The 23139-nt window shown below is 43.8% G+C and overlaps 3 protein-coding genes across 6 annotated transcripts in view; 1 reads left to right on the top strand and 2 right to left on the bottom strand.

Annotated features, from left to right (window-relative positions):
* LOC310743017 (MOB-like protein phocein) overlaps positions 1-4927 on the bottom strand; it is a 32173-nt gene extending 27246 nt beyond the window's left edge. The window contains exons 1-3 of the mRNA XM_083573055.1: positions 4793-4927; positions 1496-1660; positions 6-95 (exon numbers count right to left, since the gene is read on the bottom strand). Coding sequence (XP_083429181.1) covers positions 6-95; positions 1496-1660; positions 4793-4795 — 258 coding nt within the window. The 5' untranslated portion in view covers positions 4796-4927. The remainder of the gene's footprint in view (positions 1-5; positions 96-1495; positions 1661-4792) is intronic.
* COQ10B (coenzyme Q10B) overlaps positions 1-23139 on the bottom strand; it is a 376006-nt gene that overhangs the window by 338839 nt on the left and 14028 nt on the right. The window contains exon 6 of one of the 3 annotated variants that reach the window (XR_014538770.1): positions 20323-23118. The exons of 1 other annotated variant lie outside the window; for it this stretch is intronic. Coding sequence is in view for 1 of the 2 variants with exons in the window: in XM_083573035.1 (XP_083429161.1) it covers positions 21633-21800 (168 nt within the window). In the remaining variant the exon portion in view is untranslated. Of the gene's footprint in view, positions 1-20322; positions 23119-23139 lie in introns of those variants that run through there. One more of the 3 variants, XM_083573035.1, reaches the window with a different exon arrangement.
* HSPD1 (heat shock protein family D (Hsp60) member 1) lies at positions 5247-20472 on the top strand. Of its 2 annotated transcripts, none has more exons than XM_083629599.1 (12): positions 5247-5558; positions 7641-7816; positions 10435-10687; positions 13005-13087; positions 13357-13452; positions 13658-13751; positions 14780-14948; positions 15685-15784; positions 17625-17870; positions 18751-18925; positions 19598-19776; positions 19877-20472. In XM_083629599.1, exons 1-12 carry the CDS (start codon positions 5366-5368, stop codon positions 20021-20023), a joined length of 1911 nt encoding a protein of 636 aa, XP_083485725.1. In that variant the 5' UTR covers positions 5247-5365; the 3' UTR covers positions 20024-20472. The 2 variants fall into 2 exon arrangements, with proteins under 2 accessions (XP_083485725.1, XP_083485726.1); XM_083629600.1 differs by lacking the exon at positions 5247-5558 and adding an exon at positions 5604-6215.

Genomic DNA, 23139 nt, shown 5'->3' with positions numbered 1-23139 from the left:
CTAACCTTGTCATCCAGTACAACTTTTGTTCCACCATACTCCGGTAGCAGAACCTTCTCACCAACTTTTACACTAACTGGACGAGTCTCTCCCTCCTAAAGGGGACAAAGAATAGTTACTGGCAACGTATGTTACAATGCTCTTAAAAAGTTTTCTGTAGTGGAAATGCAGCTGGAATATTGCATCAGTTGGAGCTTCTGCACCAGGCCCAAGGGCAGCCTCAAAGCAAGCACACTGCCGTCATCCAATCTCAGGGCTACTAGTGCATGGTGGTCAAGTGATCCAGATCTAGATATGGCCGTAGCTGGCAAACTAAGCAAAGCTGGTAAAAGGCACTCGCAAGTCACAGAGGTCACGTGAGTCTCCAATGACAAAGATGTATCCAAGAGTACCCACAAGCTACGTACCGCAACCTTATCCAGAACAAGTTACTGGGACCACAGAGCATCTTCCCAGGCTTTCGGCACAAAGGCAAAATATAAATACAGGGCTGTATCAACACTACTGTTCCAGTACCTTGGCAGACTTCTGCATGCTCAATGTAACTACACACCCTCAAAAACTGCTCCAGGATACACACACCTGGAACAGATTTTGAGGGTACACGCAGAGAGGAAAGGAAAGAGGTGTCCAGTTGTGAAGTACTGGGTGCAACCCATAGTAAGTAAACACCACATAGACCGTTTATGAGCCACTTACCCAACAGGAGGGGGCAAGTAAAATGCATTTAGACGAGTGCCCTTTGCCCCCTCCCAAAACCGGAAAAGACACAAGGAGTGGCTGGAAGAGAAAGCGCTCAACACAACCTCCACAATGGCCTTCTCCAACCTGATGTTTTGTTCTCCAACTCCTATCAGCACCAGACAGCCATGGTCAAGTGCTGGGATGATGGGAGATGCAGCTTAGCAACAACTGGAGGGCACTAGGATGGGGAAGTCTGCTCCATAACATACATGTGTTACATGCACAAAAAACCCAATTCTTTCTTTCTTCCAATCTTACATCCAAATCCTATGAAAGTTTGCTTGGAGACAATGTTGTGCCACATTTAATGGGACTTACGGATAAGTTTGCATTGAGTTACAGCATTACAGGCCTTATCACTAAGAAAAGCAAGGAGTTCAGCTACCATTAGCTCTGTGCTATGAAGACATGCCAGAGAGTAAACGGCCACTGCCCATTCCAATTCTTTCTCAAATAGTCTAAGAGCTTGGGGGAAAGGATCATAGTGGTGGTTGAGGAAAGAAGAGGCGTATGGTGATGCTGATGTGTAAGTGAGGAAAGGCAGAAAAACAGCTGGGGGAGAGAAGCCTAGGAGAGCAGCAAGCAGATAATCACACCTTGAAATGTTAATTAGAAAGCTGCTGCCACTGTACCACACTGCTCATGATGCTTGGGGTAGAGTGGAGAGGTGATTTTGCCTGGAGCACTAAGAAATCTACATGTTTCTTATCTGAAAAGCTATAAAAAGCTTTGATAGGAAAGGTCTGCTTACCTTGCTTTTAGAGCCTGTTCCAACTGCCACAACAGTGGCTTGTAACACTTTTCCTTGTGATTTTTCTGGAATCATAATGCCTCCTTTAGTTACTGTCTCAGCTGCACACCTTTCCACCAATACACGGTCGAAGAGGGGAAGAAATTTTTTAAATGCCTGTCCTGCCTGTTAAAACAAATCGCAAGTCATAATGTACAATAAGCAAAATTGTGTCTCTCAGCCACAAGCACATTGTCATCTAAAGCAGCAAACATGTGATTCTACCACTTTTGCACCACAGTGAAAGGAATGGTGGGGAAATAAGGAAAAATCTGGGGGGAAACATATTTACACATATACAATCCCCATTATGGCCAATGAAGTGTTACACATGTCAGTACATTTTAGGTAAAGCAACTTCAAGAAAAAGTTAAATACTTTGTGTAGGGTTTTTTTTACACATGATCTTAAGATACATGCTTCCTAATTACTCAGTGACTCCTTTCTACAAATAAAGGACATCATGAATGTAAACCAACACCAAAATTATTGGCATCACATGCTGTTAAGAAATGAGTCTCATTCCACAGATCTTGTTCACATGAAGAATTCTGCAGAAAAAGCTATCTGAAAAAGCCATTTTCCCTAGAAAAAAAAATACCAACCTTATTTAAATATACCCAGGTGATCTGATTTAAAACAGTATTAACTACATTGGAATAAATAAATTTTGCACAAGGATGTGACTGGAAGATAGAAATGAAAGGTAGAGAGTTTTATTGCTTATGTGTTTCAAACTGGAAGAATAGGCATACCTGTAGCAATGGCTTTCGGACAACTTCCAAAGCTTTGGTGATTTAGAAACTTACAGATACCACAGAAAATCTACCAACATTCAATTTAGTGTAATAGCTTTATTAGGGCAACCAAATTATATCACAGAAAGGTATTCAAGGCTCATCAATAGGAACCTTAGGTTCAGGTTAAACTATAGCACGACAAGAAAATGTTTAACAGCAAGAAATGTAAATTAACATTCCACAGTGTAAAGCATGTTGAACTTTGGACATTATTAACACAGTTTTTTTGGGAGGCCATCTACTTGTGCCCACCCACTGGTGCACTGGAAGTTCGCTTGCACAACTGAATACCCCTTCCCCTTGTTCCCTCATAATCCCAATTCTGCTCTGACTTGAGGACTCTACGGCAGACTTGTAGGGCATGGAGGAAAAGGAAAGGAAATATTCTCATGCAATTTTAGATATTACCCGTTAACCAAAACATTTTATCCAATAATGTTTTGATCTGGGAGCATTAAAATAGTAAAGGGTGGACTTCTACTACTTTCTACGACTTCTACTACTTTCTGTAAAAAGCAACGTACAGTATTCAATTTCATATTTAAAAGGAAGCTTTTTGCAAGGCTAGATACAAAACAAATCCACATTTTAAAGCAGGCAACTATGTATGGGTTAAAGAGCAACTATGTAGGAGTTAATAGAATACCAGAGAGTGCTAAAATGAAGCTAGCCAGATCACATGACGCTGGCTCACTTTCTTCTCGTGGTTTCCAAAGATATCCAGCATGGACACTTACAGAAACAGCTAGAAACCAGGAGAAGGCCTGGATTATCTGTACTCTTTGGACACTAGAGGTCGCTGCTGCAGAAGGAAATTTGAAAGTCTTCTCGAACAAGCTAAGCAAATGGACAATGGAGACAGAGAAGGAATTACCTAAATGTGACCAGCAATTAAAGTATTTCCATTACCTGGGAGCGAGTCCCACTGACTTATTTCCACAGAATCCAATTTCAAGTCTGCAGTCTTCAACTCTGAAGACGAGTGATTAAGAGACTTTAAAACGTCTGAAAACCCATCCTCAATAAAGTAGTTTATTAAGAGATTTAACAAGTATGTCCCTTCCAAGAGTATTCAGCAACAAATATTATTAAGTAAAAATAAAAAAGAGTGTCAGCCACCTATTTGGATACAAGTCAGTAAAGCTTTTGCTAGAAACTTCTCTAGAGTTAGGAATTTACAATACATTGTGCAAAAATACTTGGGACTCTACACAAACTTTGGTTTACATCTTAGTAAGAGCATATTGTCAGCACCAACTCTTTCAACTGGTACCAAATTGCTTTAGATTAGTCCATCACATACCCCACTTTTGGCAATAACAATCCCTGCATGCTCCTACACTATTATGAGCAAGGAGACTGCTACAGAGGAGCAAGTCCCATAGGACTTACTTCTGAGTAGGTATGGTTAGGATTGTGCTGTAGCGATTTACCTTAAATCAACTAATTTATCCCAAAAAGGATTCATCTCATCTCCCATTACTTTGTCGCTTGCCCAATAATTCCTTTCCTTTGCAGCACTACTGAACCAACAACTATCCACTCTCAGTAACAGTCAAGGATTGATAGAGCAAAAAAACTGACTTTGCAATTTGCACTCTTCACCACACAATAGATACAAGTTGTTGCAAAGCAGAGGACGTTCCTGCCACTCACTGTCAAGAGATTCAGAAGATAAAAGGATAAGATAATAAGGAAGAATAAAGAGCACATGGAGTTGTCAGATTTGATTGACTGTTAAGTAACCACTCCTTCTTATACTGGGGAAGACAGGGTCAAGGAGGCATGTGCAAAAGACTTCCTCCTCACCACCTCACACCCCTTCAGGACTTGGAAAAGTACGATGGGCTTGAATCCCTGTACTTCCATGCTGCACGTGTGTACTCTACCAAGGGGTGGAAGGGACCACGAGGGTTATCTAGTCTCACCCCCGGCAATGCAGGAATCTTTTGCCCAAAGTGTGGTTTGAACCCATGACCCTGAGAGTCTCACGCTCTACGAACTGAGCTACCCCTCTGCACTAGCAACAGCTATCGCTATGGAGTTACTTTTCCAGGGATTTGCCTCGTCCACCTCCCGCCATCACGCCTTGTAGAGGCGAGCTGCATGCAGTCCATACATGCGTGCATCACGTGGAGGCTCCTGTATTGGGTGCGGTGGGGCTAGATGACCCTGGGGAAACCTTCCGCCTCTACAATTCTAGGCAGGCGTCCACTCTCCCCTGCCCTGGGCTATGCACTTTTGCACCGGGGCCGCCCCACCCTTCGCCAGCCAACTGAACCCCACTGGGGGTCCCCTTCTGCCTATTTTACAGGAGAACACCTTTCATCGCGAATGGGTGGAGACAGAGACTCAAGAGTTGCATTAATAAGAGGGAGGGGGGAGAAAGAAGGATATATGGATTATTCTTCCCAACCCTTTGCAAATACTTCTCGAGAGGAAAGCGCGAGCAGCTTACCATGGCGCGCGCTTTACAAGGGCTCCTGCTCCGGCTGCGAGGACTCCTTGCACCCCTGACCGACCCACAGAGCTAGCACGCGCGGAAAGGGTCACGGCCCGCGCGTGCGCAGACCTTGCCCCGGAAATGGCGGGGAAATTACTTCCTGTGGCGGTTAGCTGAGGAGTAGTGGGGGTGGGGAAGAATAGTTGGGATAGACTTTAAAACTTTTTCGGTTCGCGCTTTCTCATTACTTGCCGCGAACCAGATTTATTTATTTAAAAAAAACAACAGATAAGGTGTTCGGGTTTGTGGGCGTGAGGCGACACTCCCGCCATCTTGAGCGAGGGCGAAAGGGGAGCGGAGGTGACGCAACGCCCCGCGCGACCTTTCGCGAGCATGTCCATTCCAGAAAATTCTGGAACCGCGGGGCCCGGGAACCTGCGCAAGGCATAAACGCCCGCGGGGCCTTTTGCGTTTTGAAACCCGTCCAAGCGCATAGCGCAGGCGCTCCAAGCGAGAGAGCCCCGCCCGCTCAACCCACCCCTGACGTCTCCTGCTCCCGAGGCGAGGATTGGGCGGGGCGCGAGGGTTATGCCGCCAGGCTGGTTCCCGGGTTCCCTTCCGCGCCAACCTCTCGCGTGGGCTCTGGAGAGGGGAGGAGGAAGGGGCGGGGCGGCGGAGGAGAGTCGCGAGAGAGCCGCGCTGCTTCCCAGGCTGTGCGCGTGCGGTCCGAGCCGAGCCCGCTGCCGTTCGTACTGCAACCGCTTCCAGCCGCCGCCAAAGAGTAAGCAGGCGGCGGGGGGGGGGGGCGCGAAGGAGAGAGGAAAGGAAGAGCTTGACCAATGGGAGCGGGGAGGGTCCTGTGCATGAAAACGGGGTTTTCCCTCCCCGCATGGTCTCCTGACCACCCCCCTCCCGGCCGCACGAGGTGGTTTAGTCCCCATAGGGGAAAGGGTAGATGGGATCAGGGAACTCCTTATTGGGGGGGGGCGCGGCGGCGACGACGCGTGTCTCAGTGCTTGATTTTATAGAGACGTGACGGGGATAGCGGGAGAGAGAACCCATTTATCAGGGGGAAGAAGCGGCCTTTGCAGCAGCAGCCACGCCAAGCCTCTCCTTCGGCCCGAGCGCCTTTATTCTCGCCGCTCCCCTGTCGTGTGAATGCGATCACACGTGTGTTGGGAGATGGGGGGGGCGGGACCCGCGAGTCTTCCATGCCGAGGTCCGATCCTCGCTTTGACGGTTTCCGCTTAGGCTGGAACCCCCCCCCCCCAAAAAAAAAATAAATAAATCACAACCTTGCGAGGCTCTCGTGATCGCTTGGCCCTTTTTTTGCGTGGCTGATTGGGACCCTGGCACGTGCTCTGGCGCCCCTCTGCGACTTCCCTGGTGAAGCTGCTGCTGAAGGAGACCTTTGCGCGTTTTTTCCTCCACGTTAAAGGTGGGGCTGCGCCCCTCTCTTTCCCACCCCCCACCACCTCCGCCCTAGGGGGAAAGGTGGGCCAAAGTTAGCCTTCCCTTCCCTTTGCATTGCAGCGCTGCCCTCCTGGCGGCAGGGGGAGGCCTGGGTCCGCATGACCTTGCGTGCCGACCTGATGGTAGGAAGGAGCACGTGTGGGGGGCAAAGGATACGCTGGGCTTGTTCATTGAACTTTCTTCTTCCCTGTTTTCTCCTCCTGAAGCCTCTTTCCTCCCTCCCTCCCTCCCACCCATTCCATCCCACCCCACCTCCCCGTTTTCTTTCATCGGCTTTTCCTTGATGACCTGAGCAGTTTCCCTATCTCCATTATTCCTGGTATTTGGTTAGTTCAGCATTGTAGTTCCCTTGGCTCCTTTGCATTGAAACTTAACATCAAGGTAACTAATTGCAATCAATAGGATACCCCTTCCGATTTTTAGGACTGTAGAGTTGGGAAAGTCCATGTGGGTCATCTAGACTTAATGTCCTGAAAAAAGCAAGGATATGCAGTTCCCTGTATGGGGATCAGACCTGCAAGCTTGGCATTTTCATAACCAACTGAGCTATCTAGATATGCCCCATTAAGCAAGCGTTTGCTCAGTAGTTCTGATCATGTGTATATGTTCTAAAACGCACATGCACTCTGTTGAAATGAAATCAGTGCTGAAGTTATATAATATTTTCTCCCTCAGGATAAATATGTATGCCAGGGTTGTGAAACGTGGTTCCCTCCTTTTGTTACGCTCCTAACATTCATCAACTGCACCCAACATGGGCAGTGGTTAAGGAGTGGTAGTCCAGCAATATCTGGAGGGCCTTAAGTGTCCTATGCTAGTGTACAGGGTTAATTGGTGTTAGCACATAAAATAATAGAACTTTAGAGTTGGGAGGAAACCTGAGGGTCATCTAGTCCAACCCCCTGCAAGCAGGAATCCTGCCCACAGCTGTCCCTAGGTGGGCTTGACACCTTCTGGTTAATAGTCATTGTGCCACCTGAGGGACCTTCAAATGAGCAACCCGTATGGGTACATATTGTTGCATTGCAGGGGGTTGGACTATGTTTTGGGACTACAACTCCCATGATCCCTAGCTAACAGCACCAGTGGTCAGGGATGATGGGAGTTGTAGTCCCAAAACATCTGGAGGGCCGAGTTTGCCTATTCCTGGACTAGATGATCCATTGGGGTCCTTTCTAACTCTGATTTTTATGGCTGTTGCCAGTCATGCGTAGCCCTGTAATTCAGTCGCCATTTTTTTCAAAAGGCAGTGCTTGCATTCAGACGACTTCAGCCACTTTGTGTACCTTCAAGCAATGGTCGCGACTGAGCTCACGGCTACAGGCATGGAATGCTCTCTAGCAGTGGTTGTGTTGGCACTGATTTCTTTTAAAATTTCATTCGTTTGTAGAAATGCTCCGTTTACCAACAGTGCTGCGTCAGATAAGGCCGGTGTCCAGAGCACTGGCCCCGCACCTTACAAGATCCTATGCAAAAGAAGTTAAATTTGGAGCAGATGCTAGAGCTCTTATGCTGCAGGGCGTTGACCTTCTCGCTGATGCTGTGGCCGTCACCTTGGGACCAAAGGTACTGAAAAGGCTTTACTTGCTGTTATGCAGAAGCTTGTGCTGAAGGGATGAGCATAGTCCAAAATATATCCTACATGCTTGGGGTACGATCCAGTCAAAATTAAGAGCTTTGGGGTCTGACTGGTTTTTCAGTGAGAGAGGTGAGCATGTGCTTAAATAACCTTCCAGTGGAATCATTGGGGCTTAAAAGTGCTTCACTTTGACTGGATCTTGTTCTTTGGTTCCTCTTTAAAATAGATTGCTAGAGCATTCCTGTACATTTATTGCCACTGGCATACATACTTGACACGAATTAGAATTTGTTGCCTGGCAAGTAGATGAATGAGATAGTTGGGACATGTTCTTTCATGCATTCTCTCACTTTGCTATTCCTTTGCGCTAAAATCCTCAAAGGTTTCAAGTCTACATGGCAGCTGCATATATAGCTAGTTTGAGGGGGGCTAGGATTGCCATATAAGGCAGAATGCATCACTCGCTTGATCTCCTTTTTGCCTTAATGGTGGCTAGACCTTCAGGCAGGACAAGGGGCATCAAGAGGTGTGTACACAAGGTGGCCTTCATCTGAATTTCTTTTGGGCTTCTAAGGCCAGCCAGGGGAAGCAGCAGCAGGGAGTCTCGCTAAGTATTCTAGATGGAACCTTACAATACGCTACAGACATGAATCTTTAGTAATACGTAAAGTATCTCAGTTAACCATTAACGGTCCCAAAGCTCTGTCCGTCTTCATTGCAAACACTCACTGCTCTTCAGTCACATGCTCTTCCTGCCTCTCCTGCTCCCTGCTTTAGTTTCCTACACCTGTGTAACACATCCCTTTGCTCCTTTGTAGTCGCACCATTGTCCACTTGTAGCAGTCCATAAATGTGCTCATCACTGGTAAAATGTGCTTAAAGTGAGCAAAAGTCACAACAGTACTCTGGACAGTCGCTATACTTGCCCTCACACTGAACAGAGAGGCTCAGGAAAAAAACTGGTGATAATTTCTTTGGTGAGCTTTTTGGCTCAGCGCAAAGTTAGAAAGTTTCCCACAGCCCAACTGTGTCATACAATACCTTAGTCAAGCAAGACCTTGTTTCTCAAAGAGTGTCATTGCCAGCAGTGGGCAGAAAGTTTAGCTGGTTACCAAGGCTAATTGGAATTGGTGGACCCTCGTTTTAAGCGGGTCCTCCGATGTCCTCAGAGCTGGTCATTTTTAAATTTTTTACTAATCTGATAAATATGGCAAGATGATTTGCAGACAAATTCTTAGAAAAAGTTAAAATAAGGTACAAGAACAACAGAGTTTAGATATAAAAGCCACACGATAACGAACAACTAATTTACATTTTGTATTATCTATACCAGCAGTTTAAATAGAACTGTTCCTTTACATTCACATTATCTGTGCCCCCACTTCCTTTCATAAGATATTGCTGTTGCTCCCCTCCAACATTCATGGGTTGTTCGAAATGCACCATGTGTACGGATAAATATTATATATTGCTATATAAATATCACAAAATATGCCCCTACAGGCGTTGCAGCCGTGGCTGCTGTGCTGCGGTTGTGTCAATAGGTGGCAGAGAGGAACAAGCTATGTCTACGCTCAGTGTTCTGCAACCCGTGAGCACTCAGAATGATTAGTAGCTTGACAGGTGTCCCATAAATAAATATCATACAGTGAAGTTTTACAAGGGTCCTGTTAGAGCAAAAAAATTGTCTTTATGTAGCAGAATGTCCGTCCCACTTGCATGAGCACTAGCTATCCCCATATCTGTTCTAAAAGATAGAAGGAGCCCCTAAAACAGATTTTTTTGTGGGGCGGGGGGAGGAAGTTCCATTGTGCAAGTGTAAATACTTCATTCAACATTAGTTGAATGCCTGCTAAAAATATTTTATGTATGTATGTAAAACCTGAAGTTCAGAGCTGTAAACATTGGTTCCATGTGTATATCAAGCATCTTGACATAGCTCTCTGCTTACTAAGGTATCATCTGCTGGTGGAAAAGTCTGTAAATGTTAACCAAAGCCAGATTGTGCATCAACACTGCAAGCCACACAACACATAGTTAAACTAGTGGAACTTGCTGCTTCAGGAGGCAGTGGTGACCACCAATTCAGATGGCTTTAAAAGAGGGGTGGACAGATTCATGGGGGAAGAAGGCTATTAATGGCTGCTTCAAAATACCAGTTGCCGCAAACAACAGGAAGGGGGAGTACTCTTGTGCTCAGATGCTTATGGGCCTTCCACAGTTAACTCATTGGCCACTGGGGGAACAGGATGCTTGGCTAGATGGGCCTTTGACCTGATCCAGCAGGCTCTTCTAATCTTCTACAATCATGACATTGTAGAGTTCAGGGGGTCCTCTAGTCCAACCCCTGCTATGCAGAAATCTTGGCTGAAGCATCCATGACAGATGACCATCCAACCTCTGCTTAAAAATCTCCAAAGAAGGGGAGTCCACCGTCTTTCAAGGGAGTCGGTTGCACTGTTGAAATCGATGCAAGACATTGTTGGAGGCAATGGAGAGTGCATATCTGCCTTCCTGGAAAGCGTTGCGGCTTCCAGCCTCAGGAAGAAATTACCTTAGTAATCCAGTGTTTCATTGTGCGTGTGTGTGTCTCATGTTTTTACAGGGGAGAACAGTAATTATCGAACAGAGCTGGGGAAGCCCTAAGGTGACGAAAGATGGCGTGACAGTAGCCAAATCAATTGACTTGAAGGACAAGTACAAAAACATCGGAGCCAAGTTAGTTCAGGATGTTGCCAACAATACCAATGAAGAGGCGGGAGATGGTACTACGACCGCAACGGTACTGGCACGTTCGATTGCCAGGGAGGGTTTTGAAATGATCAGTAAAGGAGCAAATCCAGTGGAGATCAGGAGAGGTAATGATGTGGATAACGTTGGCTCAGACCTGCCAATTCCTCTAGTTATCTTCCTTGTTTATCTTGGAATTTGTTTTCAAATTGCAGTGGTACCTTGGGTTAAGTACTTAATTCGTTCCGGAGGTCCGTTCTTAACCTGAAAGTGTTCTTAACCTGAAGCACCACTTTAGCTAATCGGGCCACCGCGCCGCCGGAGCACAATTTCTGTTCTTATCCTGAAGCAAAGTTCTTAACCTGAAGCACTATTTCTGGCTTAGCGGAGTCTGTAACCTGAAGTGTATGTAACCTGAGGTACCACTGTATGTACCAATGTTGCAGAAACATGACAAGGTGCTACTTTCGTGAAAAGAAAATGGGAAGTGGGGTGTCTAATTTTCTGGTCATAGATATGCGTACATCCCTTCCTCGTACGCAGGTGTCCAGCGACCCACATCCAGTGGAGCTGTGGGCACGCTATTAGCGTTAGCTGAGTATCAGCAGGAAGTGAGTGTAGGTATTTGGCATCGCAAAAGCTTCTTTATTTACAACAGATCAAAACAACAAACATGATTGAATGTGAGCAGCAGCTTCACACACGTCTCCTCTGTCCGAAAGCAGAGAACAAAGAGAGAAAGTACAAAAGCACATAGAACGGAAATACAGTGTTTGAGTTCTGTTCCCACACTCCTATCGCTATGGAATGTGGATCATGAGATCCAACAGCAATGAGAGAATGAAATTACAGTGGTACCTCGGGTTAAGTACTTAATTCGTTCCGCAGGTCCTTTCTTAACCTGAAACTGTTCTTAACCTGAAGCACCACTTTAGCTAATGGGGCCTCGCGCTGCCAGAGCACGATTTCTGTTCTCATCCTGAAGCAAAGTTCTTAACCCGAGGTAATATCTCCGGCTTAGCGGAGTCTGTAACCTTAAGCGTATGTAACCTGAGGCACCACTGTACTAACAATATATTGTGACCCCTGTTAAAGCACATTGGTCAGTGAATTTTTGTATATTGTTTCTGGCAACAGCTTACATTACATGTTGTTTAACGAGCGTAATGATACCTGGGCTTTTATCGGTCTTTTTTAAAAGAGGCACATCAAATGCTTTTGTGGTCGTCTTCAAAAGCATGAAACAAGTGTGTTGAGGATTAAGACTCTGAAGGTCTGACTGCATGGCATAGTAGAAGGAACAGTTACTGCCCAAACTGAGTAGCGCATGCCCGCAGATAGTCTTAATAAGCAAATTGCATCTTCATCTTCCCTCCTATTGCTGCTTTGTGTTGCCTGGCACTATGGAAGTTGCATTTTTGGTTCTGCCTCCTGCTCTTGCCTTTTTAAGGCAGAGACAGATTCAAGTGAACCTCCATGGCTTCAGATTGGCGTTTCCCTAGCTGGTGAAAAGCCCTTGATGTTGGGGGTGGAGGTAACCAATGGCACAATGCACTGTGTTTTCCTAGGTGAAGAACCCCTCCTAAGTGAATGCTTTTTGGGGGAGAAATTCATGATGCAGGGAAGAGGAAGAGGCAGCACTATGACATGTGTGGACCCTATCTCTTCCTGGTGTTTAATGTGATAACTGCATCCCAGCAGTCAGGGATAATGCATTGTATGATCATTTATAGCCTTTTTGTTGCTCTTGGAGCATAGTGTGATGGTTAAGTTTGTTTGCTGTTGACTGTGTAGATTGTTTAGAATCATAGAATCATAGAGTTGGAAGAGACCACAAGGGCCATCGAGTCCAACCCCCTGCCAAGCAGGAAACACCATCAGAGCACTCCTGACATATGGTTGTCAAGCCTCTGCTTAAAGACCTCCAAAGAAGGAGACTCCACCACACTCCTTGGCAGCAAGTTCCACTGTCGAACAGCTCTTACTGTCAGGAAGTTCTTCCTAATGTTTAGGTGGAATCTTCTTTCTTGTAGTTTGGAACCATTGCTCCGTGTCCGCTTCTCTGGAGCAGCAGAAAACAACCTTTCTCCCTCCTCTATGTGACATCCTTTTATATATTTGAACATGGCTATCATATCACCCCTTAACCTTCTCCAGGCTAAACATGCCCAGCTCCCTTAGCCGTTCCTCATAAGGCATTATTTCCAGGCCTTTGACCATTTTGGTTGCCCTCCTCTGGACACGTTCCAGTTTGTCAGTGTCCTTCTTGAACTGTGGTGCCCAGAACTGGACACAGTACTCCAGGTGAGGTCTGACCAGAGCAGAATACAGTGGCACTATTACTTCCCTTGATCTAGATGCTATACTCCTATTGATGCAGCCCAGAATTGCATTGGCTTTTTTAGCTGCCGCGTTTAATTGCATAGCTGTACCGTGTTCCCTCAGGGGTGATGCTCGCTGTAGATGCTGTAATTGAGGAATTGAAGAAGTTGTCCAAACCAGTCACAACTCCAGAAGAAATTGCTCAGGTAAATGCTATCTCTTTCGTAAAACAAACATCTTCCTTCTCCCTGCTACTTTTATATCGTGTAGGTGCACCGTTTAAGAGGGCATGCTATATGTAATATTTCACTCCTTTAACAATATTGTATCTGTGAGAAAATGTTTTAGGCGCTATTCCTTAAATTTGCGTTGTAATGCCTCTTTGACTATGCTTTCAATACTCCAGCCTCTTTTTTTAAAAAAAAGGTAGTATTTTTAGCTAGTTCACGCAGACCTCTCTCTTTTTGTTGGACAGGTTGCTACAATATCTGCAAATGGCGACAAGGAAATTGGCAACATAATCTCTGACGCCATGAAAAAAGTTGGACGAAAAGGTGTTATCACAGTTAAGGTAAGGGTAACTCTAGTAAGGTCTGCTTATTGTATGCCAAAATAGGATACTAGCTCATTGTTGAGGAAAAGACCTCATCATTGTAGAAAAAGTGCAACATTATGGGGGAGCCAAAGATCTAAAACAGAAAATGAAGCAGCTTGTTATGAGATAGGTTGTGCACACAGGGTGCAGCTAATTTCCATGACCTTTTTTAAAAAAACAGGACGGAAAAACTTTGAATGATGAATTAGAAATTATTGAAGGCATGAAGTTTGATAGAGGCTACATCTCTCCCTACTTCATTAATACAGCCAAAGGTAAGTTAGAACAAGACTCACACTGTTCGTTTGCCTTAACAGCTTGGTTCTGTTGGAATAGACTAAACGCAATTTAAAAAAAAATCTTAGTAATGTGTTCCTTTTTGCCTCAAAATAGAGGTGTCTGCAAATATTAGAACCCACTCCCTAATTTACAGAATTAGATCTGTGGCACAAGTTGTGCCATCTTTTCTGGCATGTGATGTGGTTTGTACATACGGATAAGCACACAGGGAAAGGTGAGAGCTCCCCATGGCACTTGTCAGGAACTTAATCTCACGATCCAAACCTTAATGAAGCTCTTAGGGTTCTTGATGGAATACCCTAGGTACGTAACACGTGTTTGCCCTTTTGTGTGCCGTTGCTGACGAAGCTGCCTCACAAATTATAGGTGCTGGAACTCTCATGCTTGCATTTTATTTGCATACTTGTAAGTGAGGACCCAAATTTGGGTACAGGCCAAAAAAAAAAAGATTGCTACTAAAATAGGTAAAAAATGGAATCCAGCTTTAATCTTTCCCACAAGTAACAAATTATATTTCTCCCAAGCTTCCTTCATTTCAAGCAGCCTAATCTAGAAGGAAGTTGAAAAAGCTTGTTTTGTTTTGTTTTGAGCGTTACACCATTGTTAAAAATTTGGAAGCCGGAAATCTTTGATCTGTTGCAGATCACAGAGAGATCTACCACTAGATCCTGATCTACCTTCTGCCCATCCCTGAATTAAACTGAAATACTGTATGTTACAGGTTTCAGGTAAACAAAACCAGTAACATACAGAATTATGCAAGAATTAATAGTCCTGTTTTTGCATGTCCTTGGGTAGCATTTTAACAGCACTAAGTTCAAAGAAAAGTTGTATGTTAGAGACCATTGAAAGTCTGCTGTAATTGGGCAGGTTTTTGAAGCATTTCAAAGAAGGTGGCTGCATAATGGCTATGATAGGATTAGAAACGGAGGAATGTTAATAGTCACTATCTCTTGAGATAGTATTTTGTAATTTATTTCAATAATGTTGCTTTCATCTGTAGGACAGAAATGTGAATTCCAAGATGCTTACGTGTTAATCAGTGAAAAGAAGATTTCTAGTGTTCAGTCCATAGTACCAGCTCTTGAAATTGCCAATAATCACCGCAAGCCTTTAGTTATTATTGCTGAAGATGTTGATGGAGAGGCCCTCAGTACCCTTGTATTAAACAGGTAGGCGTGGAACAAGTATCTGTCTTTATTTTTAACACTTTTGAGTTTAATCCATTTGATCTTCCTTAGTGATCTTGCTGCAGAAAGGGGTAACTGTTGCAGGGTAGGGCAAAAATCTTCGCTATAATTAGATAAAACGTTTTCTTTTTCCAGGTATTGTCTGGTCCAAGAAATTGTACACTTTATAGCCAGATCATAAAGGAAATAAGCCTTATTGATTGAAGTAGGAAGTCCATAAAAGAATACTTAGCATTGCAGATCTAGTGGGCTTAAACTATGTGGGGGGGGGGGAGATGTTCATCAGTACGGTGGTACCTTGGGTTACAGACGCTTCAGGTTACAGACTCCACTAACCCAGAAATAGTACCTCCGGTTAAGAACTTTGCTTCAGGATGAGAACAGAAATGGTGTGGCAGCGGCAGCGGGAGACCCCATTAAATAAAGTGGTACCTCAGGTTAAGAACAGTTTCAGGTTAAGAACGGACCTACAGAACCAGTTAAGTTCTTAACCCGAGGTACCACTGTAGTCTTCAGCCTTTAATATGAAAACAAATTTAAATCCTGACAAATAAACAAACAATGAATAGGAGATCACTTTCACTGATTTTCGGTTGAGTTTTCAGTGTTGTCAACTATGGAGAGCCTTATTTTACCAGAACACAGTTGTACCATTTCGGAATAAAGACGTGAACAACTAATAACTCGGAGTGCTGACTTTCTCTCCTTTTTTTTCCAGACTGAAGGTTGGCCTGCAGGTTGTTGCCGTGAAAGCACCCGGTTTTGGTGACAATAGAAAAAATCAGCTTAAAGATATGGCAGTTGCTACCGGTGGTGCTGTAAGTAAATTTTCATATGTATCTTAAGTACTAACACTAAATAATTAGCATGGAATACTCATTTACCAGTTCCTTGCAGAGCCATCACTGGTTATATGTACTTTTCTAACAAAATACGATGGATGTTAATCCAGGTTGCCATAGGAACATGGGGACTTCATACAAAGACAGGCCATTAGGCCACATAACTCACTAGTCTTCCTCTTCTTAAGAACCCCAACCAACCTTGAGCCCAACTTTGTAGACCACCTTTTTTAAACCATATTTGTACAGTGGTGCCTCGCAAGACGAAATTAATTCGTTCCGCAAGTTTTTTCTTCTTGCGAGTTTTTCGTCTTGCGAAGCACGGTTTCCCATAGGAATGCATTGAAAATCAATTAATGCGTTCCTATGGAGACCGCTTGCCAAGCTGGCGGTGCGGAGGACTTTTCTGCCCACCGCAAGCCTTCAGGACAGGTACGGGAACAGAGGGGAAGGCGCGCAGTGCTTCTCCTCTGTTCCCGGGGCTTGCGGTGGGAGGAGGGTTTTTCCTCCCCACCGCCAACATTCAGAACAGCATTCTGAATGTTGGCGGTGGGAAGGAAAACCCTCCTCCCACCGCAAGTCTTCAGGACAGCCATCCGAAGGCTGGCGCGGGGAGAAGGTCTCTCCGCCCCACCGCCAACCTTCGGAGGAGGTCCGAGGACAGTGGGGAAGACGCGCTGCGCTTCCCCGCTGTCCTGGAGATTTCCCTATGGGCTTTCGTCTTGCGAAGGAAGCCCATAGGGAAATTCGTTTTGCGAAGCGCCTCCAAAACGGAAAACCCTTTCGTCTAGCGGGTTTTTCGTCTTGCGAGGCGTTCGTCTTGCGGGGCACCACTGTATTATGGTTTGCGACTGCTGCAACTTTGCTTGGGCTGTGACTTGTTACCGTGATGGGGAACCAGTATAATCCTTGACTATTGGTTGAGATTAATGGGAGCTGTTGTCCCAATGTCTGAAGGGTCATAGGTTCTCCACCTGTGCCAGCTGAAGATTGTGACCTAGCTCAGTACAATCAACAGATGTTTGGCAGATGTTTTCCTGAGGTTCAGGCAGTAATCTTTTCCCTTTTTGCCTAAAGATGTCAAGAGTTGAACCTGGCACCTTTTGCATACAAAGCACGTGCTCTACAACTGAGCTACAGATGTGTGTCAGTTTAAAGAAAGCACCACGCACTGATCAGTTGAGTCAGGCCTAAGCCATGCTATGCCCCGTTTACCATTGCATACATCATTGGTTGTTCAGTGCTGAACATAGCCCTTCTTTCCAGTCATAAAAGATTTGCTTAGAAAATAGATAACATTGCCAGTGTAAGCTCTGTGCATTAAGAAACCAATTCAGAATGTGAATGTAACGGGCGGAGACATTTGTAGTGGTTGAACCCAGGTTGCGAGTCCAAATCCGATTCAGCCATGGAACTTGCTGGGTGACTTTGAACCACTTGCTGTCTCTCAGTCTAACCTACCTCAAGGTGCTTGTGGGGATAAGATGCTGAGAGCAAGAGCTTTGTATGCAGCGTTGAGGTCCCTGAAGGAAAGGTGGGGCATTACCGTAGAAGTAAAGAAAATAAATCAACCAATTTTTGCAAATGTCCAGGAAGCTGTTACTTCCTGTAGGTCACTTTGCAATTACAAGTACAGAAAATCTATGTGAAGAATTAAAGAGTGTTAATAAGCCCATTCACTGACTTTAGTGGGCCTTTCTCTAGTAAGTGCGTTTAGGATTGCATTCCCAGTGAAGCTGTCTGAATGAAACCAGCTAATCAGTAATTGGAAAAAAGCCGTGGACTTTTTAAAGTATTTAATATTAATCTGTTTCAGGTGTTTGGGGAAGAAGGCTTGACCATAAATGTAGAAGACATTCAACCTCATGACTTTGGTAAAGTTGGAGAAGTCATTGTGACGAAAGATGACTGTTTGCTACTTAAAGGGAAAGGTGACAAAGTACAAATTGAAAAGCGCATTCAGGAAATAGTTGAACAGTTGGAGGTTACAACAAGTGAATACGAGAAAGAGAAACTCAATGAACGCCTGGCCAAACTTTCTGACGGAGTAGCTGTACTAAAGGTGAATCTGCGTATTATCATTATTCCTATTTTTTATTTTTATTTATTTATTTACTACTACTTTTATTTGTTGCTTATTGCATAAAATTATTTTACTATTATATACTACCTTGGAAGTAGAACTGAATCGGTTCTGGAAGTCTGTTCGACCTTCAAAACGTTCGAAAATCAAAACGTGGCTTCTGATTGGCTGCAGGAAGCTCCTGCAGCCAATCAAAAGCCATAGAAGCCCTGTCGGACTTTCGGGTTCCAAAAGAACGTTCGCAAACCGGAACAATCACTTCTGGGTTTGCGGCATTCGGGAGCCAAAAGGTCCGAATTCCAGGGCGTTCGACAACCAAGGTACGACTATACCGCCCTTCACTCAAGGACCACAGGGCGATTTACAATAATGAAAACACAAACATACACACATACAAAAAAGGTTTCTAAGCAGTTTACAGTTGTTTAAAAAAATACTTTATTGTAGATGTTTTAATTTGTAATATCAGAAGAATACAGTATTACTATTTTATTTACTAAATGCTCACCCAATAATATTATGAAAGAAAAAGTCCTATACCTGCCAACTAAAAGATGATCACCACAGTGACATTCACCAAAAGTAGATCACTGCACAATGATAGGCTTTTTTCCTGCAGGTGCAAGTAGCTCTCTCTAGGCTATAAAGTGAGAATAGGAAGCCAGCGGCCCTCCAGATGATGGTGGAGTCTGACCCGCATCAGCCCCATCTAGCCTGGTCAGAATGAGAGTTTTGCAGCCCAGCATTCCCTAGGGAAGGCCATACATCATGCACCTTCCCCTGCTATAGAGCTATCTTTGTGAAATAACTTTAGATTAGAGCTCGGAACAGCAGCCTAAAACAATATTTTTTTTCTTAGGTTGGAGGAACAAGTGACGTTGAGGTGAATGAGAAGAAGGACAGAGTCACGGATGCCCTCAATGCCACTCGTGCTGCCGTAGAGGAAGGCATCGTTCTAGGAGGCGGCTGTGCGCTGCTTCGGTGCATTCCGGCGCTAGATACTTTGACTCCAGCCAATGAAGATCAGAAAATTGGTAGGTGCACTATACATGCTTTAAAAGAAATGAAAGTAACAGTTAAGAGCTTGGATCCTGATAAAAGCTAACATGAGGTTCCCCAGTACCTTCTCCCTCCCTCAGTAGTTCCTTGCATAGAAACCTTGGTTCCTTGGGAGCATTTAACAGCCTTTCTTGGGGGGTGCAGACAGTTGAGTGGGCAGGAAACTCTTTTGGTTAACCTGTCTTTGAATTGCTCCTATTGGCTATGTTGGTGGGTGTTGGGAGTCCCTATATCTGGATGCCCTCAAGGTCATCATCCCTTAGAGCAGGGACTGGGAACCTCAGGCTCAGGTGCTGAATATTTCAATTTTAAGGATGCTTCTTGCTTGCCTGGGTAGAAAATAGGGGGGGGGTGTTGAAACTGGCCTACCATTAGATAACAATTTTATTTACTGCTCTGTCCATCACTGGCATATGTCCAAAAGGTTGTGCAGGTCAAAGGTTTCCCCAACCCTGATGTGGGAGGTGTTAAGATTTTTGAAAGGGACAAAAGGTCTGCTTCTTGTAGTCTTCTGGCAAACATATGCGCAGGATAAGAGAGGGTTGCTATAATCTTTGTTGGCTCCCTTGCTGGTAATGGGATTTCAAATGTACGCCTTCCGTTGCCGAGACTAGTTTCTGCTAACATCACTTACCTTTTCCTTTAAGGCATCGAAATTATCAAGAGAACACTGAAAATCCCAGCAATGACTATTGCCAAGAATGCAGGCGTTGAAGGGTCACTGATAGTTGAGAAAATCATGCAAAGCGCAGCCGACGTTGGCTACGATGCCATGCTTGGCGAGTTCGTAAACATGGTAGAGAAAGGCATCATTGATCCGACGAAGGTAGGTTCTCTTATTTCCCAACGGGCCTATCATCTCAACACAATAGATAATGAGCTGTACAAGTGTCTCACTGAAATATATCTTAAACTTCTTTTTTTAGGTTGTAAGGACAGCCTTGATGGATGCAGCAGGTGTTGCTTCCCTTCTGTCTACAGCTGAAGCCGTAGTAACTGAAATTCCTAAAGAGGAAAAAGAAGCTGCCATGGGAGGCATGGGGGCTGGCATGGGAGGTGGTGGCATGTTCTAATGCTCAGCTACAGGGATGCCCCATCATGGAACTACAGTGAGTGACCTGACAGTTTTAAGTAAAACTTCAGGTCAGGGTGAAACAGGATGGATAGTGACTGCAGAAGGGCCGGTGTTTGAAGAATCACTGTAACAATAGTTACTGGGTTTCGGTTTAGACATGCATAATCGTTTACAGTCATTGTCCATGCCTACAGATAATTTATTTTGTACTTTGAATAAAGACATTTGTACATTCCTGATACTGGGTGGAAGATCCGTGTACTAATGCTGTGCTCTAAACAGTTCAAGCACTTGCAGTTCTGTTAAAATCAGACTTTTATTGGTGCTTGCTATCACTAGGACATGCAGAAGCCATTGTGTGCAAGACTGAATAAAAATTGTGTACAAAGTAGACAAATATACAATTATGTGACAACTTTATGTAATAAAAGATTGCTCAAAAAGGTATATGTATTCACTTATTCACAACTCAATCCTGTTTTGTATCAGGTATGTGAGCCTGAAAACATTTCTTTGGGAGTACAGAACCAGATGCCAATCATTCTTAAACCTTTTTTCTTCTTCTAGGAATGGGAGAAAGGTTAGCCTAAATAGTTCCTTTGCCATCAGCTATATTGATTTTTGCTGGTTTTGCTCAAATTTGGAGAGCCCAAGGTTGTACTCCTTGTTCTTGCTCAAGATTAAGAGCTATTAAAGTTTAGGCAGCTACATTCTTCGCTTTATTACTTTAAATTTGTGCAACCCAGTGTATTTAGCATCACTCAGGATAAAATGCCACAGCTTCTCTTGATTGTGATGCCTAAATTTTAAAGACTCTTCCTAGTTAAAGGTAGTAATCTTGAAGCCGTTTTGGGAATCTGTTGAAAAGGATACATTGAGTTGCACAGCCAGTTATACAACTTTGGAAAACAGCAAAATTCAGTGCTAGCTGTAGAGAGGATTGCCCAAACACTTGCTTTAGTCTAGACAAAGGGAATAGTATGTTTTTATCCTAGCAAAGTTGTACTGTAATATACAAACAGAACTGTGAAACTCAAGTCACTTTAAAGTTTGAATTAATGACTCCTTACAGATTTACCTGCTAGAATCTTGTGAAAGCACTTGACAATGTCATACATGTTTATTGATTAAAAGAGCCCTTTATATATTCATTCCACTTACACACTAAACATTCCCTACTAAATATAGTTACACATACTGAGAAATTTGTTCTCAGAATTATATATGCTAATTTAAAGCTTTTCCTGAATAGCAAAAATAACTTAAATATGCATTTGAAAGACTAATAACTTAAAACTTGATTCCAATAGTAAATATTAGAAACACTGCAAAACATTAGGCAGTAGATAGTGCTGAGTTCCATAAAAACTGGCAAGAGGAAGAAGGCAATTTTGGTGTAGTTTATAGCTGCCACTCTTTATCAGCACCTTATAATTGCACTTGATTGAAGCTTTATATTATATACATCTGCATCTTACAGGCCTGTGTTGTACAGTAGTATTATACATAATTTTCAAATTCCCATGTAACTAGAAGCCCGCATGGGAGAACACTTCACGTAAAAACACGATGTCCAAGTAGTTTAACACTACTTCCCCCCCCCCCTTTTATGTGTGATGCACTTCGTGAAGCATTAGCTCTCGAGGTATGATTGTTTCTGGACCGTACAACTTGGATGCTCTTCTTTCAAATGCTGCAACCATCTGCTTAACGACTTCATCGAAGAACAGTGTGGCAAGCTGAGAATGTAGAAGGGAACGAAACTCAAAAGAAATCTGTTGAAACAAAGGTAAGTTGTGTCAGTCACTCACAAAAAGATGGCTAGGCCCATTCTTTTCTACATCCATTTCAGCAAAGGACCAAAGAACTTTGTGGATATATTCAAGGCAATTATGGAACCATAGTAAGTTCCTCTGGGTATTTTCCTCTTGGCTGCGTCATCTTATGATAGGCTCCCTCAGCTTGCAGCTAATGAAACCCCCTTGTACAGAAAAGGTTTTAGCTGTAGCTCTTTGCATTTTGCCTTCCACTTATCTTTATGCATAACCTTTTCAGTGCATATTGAATTTAGGTGCCAGCAGCCACATACCAATGTAAACAAAAAACATTTCAGTGTGGAGTACGTTTCTCTCTTGGATTTTCTGTAGTTGGGTAGTCTTCTGAGTTACCCTCAGGTCTCCTAATACCTTTTTGTGGATGTTATTTCACTTGCATAAGCATCACCACTTAGAGCTGGATTTAACCAATAAAAGAATTTATATAGGCTGAAATTTTAAGATAAGAAAACTGCACACCACCTTTCTGCTGATACAGGAATTAAACCGGTCACTTTTTCAATAAATGAAACAAAAGTAATTCCGCTACTGCCACTGTCATGTTACAACACGTGGTTGCAACCAAAACTACACATTAAGGATATGCATGAAGTCACTGAGAACGTATGCCTATTAAGGACATGACTCTTAAAGAAGTGAGAGGTCCAGGGGGTCTTTAGGCACCAGGCAAAATGTTCCGCTGTCATCAGGCCTCTGGCCTTTAGATATCTGGCCTTTTAGAAGTGGGTGGGATGCTTTGAATTATATCTTTCCTCTTGGTTTTAATCTGGGTTAATAAATAAAATCAAGCTGTTTATAAGCTGCTCTGAGTGCAGGGTATGCACCTTAGAAACCTATGCAGATGTAACACAGGTTGGAAAAGGGATCGTGGAGATCTGAAATTGGGCTCTACATAGCCCCATGGGTTTGGCCAGATCCATTAGATCATTACTATTTATAATTAATGACAATGCAGATCAGATCTCCAAGGAGGCCAATTCCATAAGGATATCCACCATGTGAGCAATTAGGTGGAATGGGCAGGGTTGATCCCATTCCCATGTAGATCCAGTCTGCTGTTATCTACTGCCTCTTCAGTCAGTCATTACAAAATCAAATTGAGAACAATGAAACATTAATTAGTAAGCTTTCAAGAGGTTTAGTTACTGTATTGGGGCATAATCCTAAACTATAGCAAAGAAAATATTTAAAAAGTGGAATCCCAAAAATGGGGAAGGGGGGAGTTAATTTGAAAGCTTTTGGCTAGAAATCCCTTATTCTGCTGGTTGTGGTGGGTTGC

Source organism: Podarcis filfolensis (assembly GCF_964270895.1).
Source record: "Podarcis filfolensis genome assembly, chromosome: 1".
Taxonomy (NCBI): Eukaryota; Metazoa; Chordata; class Lepidosauria; order Squamata; family Lacertidae; genus Podarcis; species Podarcis filfolensis.
The sequence above is the reverse complement of the archived record's forward strand: the minus strand, read 5'-3'. Positions and strand labels throughout refer to the sequence as shown.

Bases quoted from the DNA above. Each gene is read 5' to 3' on its own strand.
- HSPD1 (XM_083629599.1), top strand. From the start codon at position 5,366: ATGCCGCCAGGCTGGTTCCCGGGTTCCCTTCCGCGCCAACCTCTCGCG. The intron at 13,453-13,657 runs GTAAGGGTAACT...TTAAAAAAACAG, and splicing joins AAGGTGTTATCACAGTTAAG to GACGGAAAAACTTTGAATGA. The intron at 17,871-18,750 runs GTGAATCTGCGT...TTTTTTTCTTAG, and splicing joins ACGGAGTAGCTGTACTAAAG to GTTGGAGGAACAAGTGACGT.